The following is a 3,416-nucleotide window of genomic DNA, read 5'->3' as shown; positions in this document are numbered from 1 at the left end:
GGGCACTGAAGTGGCCACCTTATTCTCAGGGGGGCCATGCCCCACCCCGCTGGCGCCCCTGCTCAGCAGGAACCTCAGAGACCCTGTGGACCTGCAGAAGACCTGAACCTCTGCTCCTGTCCTACAGGTGAACATGGAGGGTCCACAGGGAACCAGCGAGGTCCTCCAGCTGCTGCAGGACTACTGCACCAAGAGGTCCAGGCAGAACTGGAGCAGAACCACAGAACAGACAGTGTTGAAGTTCTTGGGAGCCTCCGGTCTGGAATCTGACTCATCAAGTCCTCCACCTCCTCCAGTAGTTTTACAAATTAAAAATATACCTGTGGCAGTGTCGGAGGTGTTGAGGAAAAAACAGACCCCCAGTCTGGATGAGGATTTCTCAGGACTTCCTGTGTTTGAAGGAGGTGAGAAATGTTCTCCTGATCAGGACCGGTTCTCCTGATCAGGACCAGTTCAGTCTGTAACGAGGTTTCTGATTGGTCCACAGTTCAGAGTCCCGCCCCCCCTCAGCGTGGCGTGGCGGAGCGGCTGGTGGAGATCACCGAGTCGGCGCAGATCAGGAAGGAGGACGTTCAGACGCAGGAAGGTGAGCAGAAGTTCTTTCAAAATAAAAGAAAGGTAGTTCTGGAAGGTCCACCAATCAGCTGGTTGGAGGATCCTCCAGAACCACGTCAGCCTTTCTGTCTGTTGGGTCCACGCGTGGACGCAGCAGGTTCTGACCCGTGTTCTGTGTTCCTGCAGAGCTCATCCAGAAGCTGGTTCAGCTCATCGTAGCGTTTGGAGACGACATCAATTCAAAGGTGGGTTCTGATTCTGGATCTGCAGAACGGGTCAGAACTCTCCGTTAATCCCCTCGTCTGTTCCTGCTCAGCTCAAACAGAACCCGGTCCTGGAGCAGCAGCTCCAGAACCTGAGCTACGGCACGTTCGAGAAGCTGATGTCCACGGTGCAGAGCCTGGTGGTGCCGGTGAGCCGGGCCGCAGGTCCGGACGGTCGGGTCGAGCAGCAGAAGATCGCCTGGGCCTTCGAGGTGACCAGCAGACTGTCGGCTGTGGGGGTGGTCCAACACAGGAGGGTTCTGAACTTCGGGGCCCAATACATCGAACAGAACCACGCCGGCTGGGTCCAGCAGCACGGAGGCTGGGTGAGTGGATCCAAAGTCTCTGTTCTGGTTCTGCACCTGCAACGGTCCAGCTGTGGATGTCTTCTGTTTGTGTCGAGTCTTATTCTGAAATGTTCTGATCCAGTTTTCCTGTCTGTCAGGAGGAAGCATTTGACTGAGCTGCAGAACCATCAGAACCATCAGAACCATTGGACCCGACCTACGATACTGTGAACTTTTTAAAACATATTTATTGTTTGTATCGTCGTTAACTTACAGGAATAAAAATAAAACCAAGAACTGGAGCTGACACTTCCTGTGGTTTTAACATGACTGTCACAATAAAAGCTGTGGTTCTGGTTCCACAGAACCAGAGTTCTGGACAAAAAACATCTTTTATGTTTCAAATCCTTTCATGCCAACCAGAGCAAGGTTTCAGGAGTTAGTCTGTGTCACCAGAACTGGACTCTGGTTTCAGGAGTTAGTCTGTGTCACCAGAACTGGACTCTGGTTTCAGGAGTTAGTCTGTGTCACCAGAACTGGACTCTGGTTTCAGGAGTTAGTCTGTGTCACCAGAACAAGGAATTTGTTTTGGATTTAGTTCTGATTTTACTCTTTACTTCCTGTTTTATTTTGGAGAACTCGTTAGTTTGAGTTCAGGTAATCTCACCTGGAGCTTCAATCCTTGGTTTATGATGTTTATCTTCTGTTGTTTGTTATTTTCACCCGTTTGAATGAGATCAAACTAAGAACCAGACCTCAGAGAACTGTTCTATTTGAGTTTATTTATTTTATTTTTTTAATTTTGATTATTTCACTTCACAACAAAAATGCTTCACATGAACAAACAGCAGCACGAAAACAAGAGAAAATAAATAATTCAGACAAAACGTTTCCATTTCAGTGGGAGGATGGACCCACAAACCTGCTCTGTGGTTCTGGTTCTGAAAGTTCAATAAAGACATCAACCCCTGATTAAAACAAATAAAATAAATAAATAAATCAGGCTGCCCAACTTTTATTTTGAAATGTAAAAAATTGAATTCGGTCCTTTCCTGTTGAAGATGGGTGTGAGTTTGAATTAAACATTTATATAATAAATATTTTATTTTATTCAGAGAAGAAGCTGCAGGCGACTCAGTGATACCTGACAGGAAGCTCAGGTGAGCAGGTAAAATAAATACTTAAAGGGACATTTCAGCCATTTGGCAGTGAAGTTCTAATTTATCTCCACTTCTGTGCTACATCAGATTAGCCTTTAGCTTGTCAGAACTAAGACCTATCTACAACAGGTAAGATAATAACAGTTCGTTATCTACAGAACACTTTAAAAGTGGTGGAATATCCCTTTAAAGGTGCATTAAGATGAGGGGGAGGAGCCATCTGCCTGTACCTGACTGATTAACAGGTGCACCTCCAACTCAAATCAGACCATAAGTAAACAGGAAGTCAGCTGATGTGCTGCCAGGATTTGGACCAATCACAGCTCACAGATCAGATGGAGTGGGCGTCGGCCTCAGATGCCCATGTAGGTGTTCATCTTCCCGAGGGCGTCGCAGACGGTGGTGAGGTCGCTGCGCAGGTCCTGCACCACGGTCTCGATGCTGCGCGTGTCCTTCAGCAGGTCCACGCTCTGCGTGTACGGGTTGTAGTACACCGAGAAGGGACGCTTGATCGTCTTCGCAAACTCCCTGTCCGAGAAAACGAACAGGAAGGGACAAACAGGAAGTGACTAACAGGAGGTGACAAACAGGAAGTGAAAAACAGGAAGGGACAAACAGGAAGTGACCAACAGGAAGTGACTAACAGGAGGTGACAAACAGGAAGTGAAAAACAGGAAGTGACCAACAGGAAGTGACTAACAGGAGGTGACAAACAGGAAGTGACTAACAGGAGGTGACAAACAGGAAGTGACTAAGAGGAAGTGACAAACAGGAAGTGACTAACAGGAGGTGACAAACAGGAAGTGATTTAACAAATGTCTCATGAAACTAATTTGAATTTAAGATTATTTTTGGCTCATTTTCTTTGTCTAAATGTGCGCTCAACACGTGCACGGAGTCGCAGAGGGCTGGGGGTCACCTCATCTTCTCCTTGGCCTCCTCGAAGCTGTCAGAGACGAAGTAAACATCCTGGAAGGTGGTGATGAGACACTCCTGGAAGCAGGTCGTCTTCGGGTCGAACGTCTTCACGCAGGCTTTATCTGACAGGGCGTGCTGGGAAGACATCCATCAGGCCATCAATCTGATGGTGTGTGTGTGTGTGTGTGTGTGTGTGTGTGTGTGTGTGTGTGTGTGTGTGTGTGTGTGTGTGT

The 3,416-nt window shown here is 47.7% G+C and overlaps 2 protein-coding genes across 2 annotated transcripts in view; one reads left to right on the top strand and one right to left on the bottom strand.

The window, feature by feature from the left end:
- The window catches only part of si:ch211-218c6.8 (apoptosis facilitator Bcl-2-like protein 14), a 2,613-nt gene extending 1,206 nt beyond the window's left edge, over nt 1-1,407 (top strand). The window contains exons 2-6 of the mRNA XM_014026781.1: nt 128-404; nt 488-586; nt 742-800; nt 872-1,144; nt 1,264-1,407. Coding sequence (XP_013882235.1) covers nt 134-404; nt 488-586; nt 742-800; nt 872-1,144; nt 1,264-1,281 — 720 coding nt within the window. The 5' untranslated portion in view covers nt 128-133 and the 3' untranslated portion in view covers nt 1,282-1,407. The remainder of the gene's footprint in view (nt 1-127; nt 405-487; nt 587-741; nt 801-871; nt 1,145-1,263) is intronic.
- A 460-nt stretch (nt 1,408-1,867) lies between these two features.
- Nucleotides 1,868-3,416, bottom strand: part of tph2 (tryptophan hydroxylase 2 (tryptophan 5-monooxygenase)) — a 7,395-nt gene continuing 5,846 nt past the window's right edge. Inside the window, exons 10-11 of the mRNA XM_014026776.1 lie at nt 3,185-3,318; nt 1,868-2,793 (exon numbers count right to left, since the gene is read on the bottom strand). Of these exons, the coding sequence (XP_013882230.1) occupies nt 2,619-2,793; nt 3,185-3,318 (309 nt within the window). The 3' untranslated portion in view covers nt 1,868-2,618. The remainder of the gene's footprint in view (nt 2,794-3,184; nt 3,319-3,416) is intronic.

The sequence above is a fragment of the Austrofundulus limnaeus genome, unplaced genomic scaffold (assembly GCF_001266775.1).
Source record: "Austrofundulus limnaeus strain Quisiro unplaced genomic scaffold, Austrofundulus_limnaeus-1.0 Scaffold588, whole genome shotgun sequence".
NCBI lineage: Eukaryota > Metazoa > Chordata > Actinopteri > Cyprinodontiformes > Rivulidae > Austrofundulus > Austrofundulus limnaeus.
This window is presented reverse-complemented; position numbering and strand designations above follow the sequence as displayed.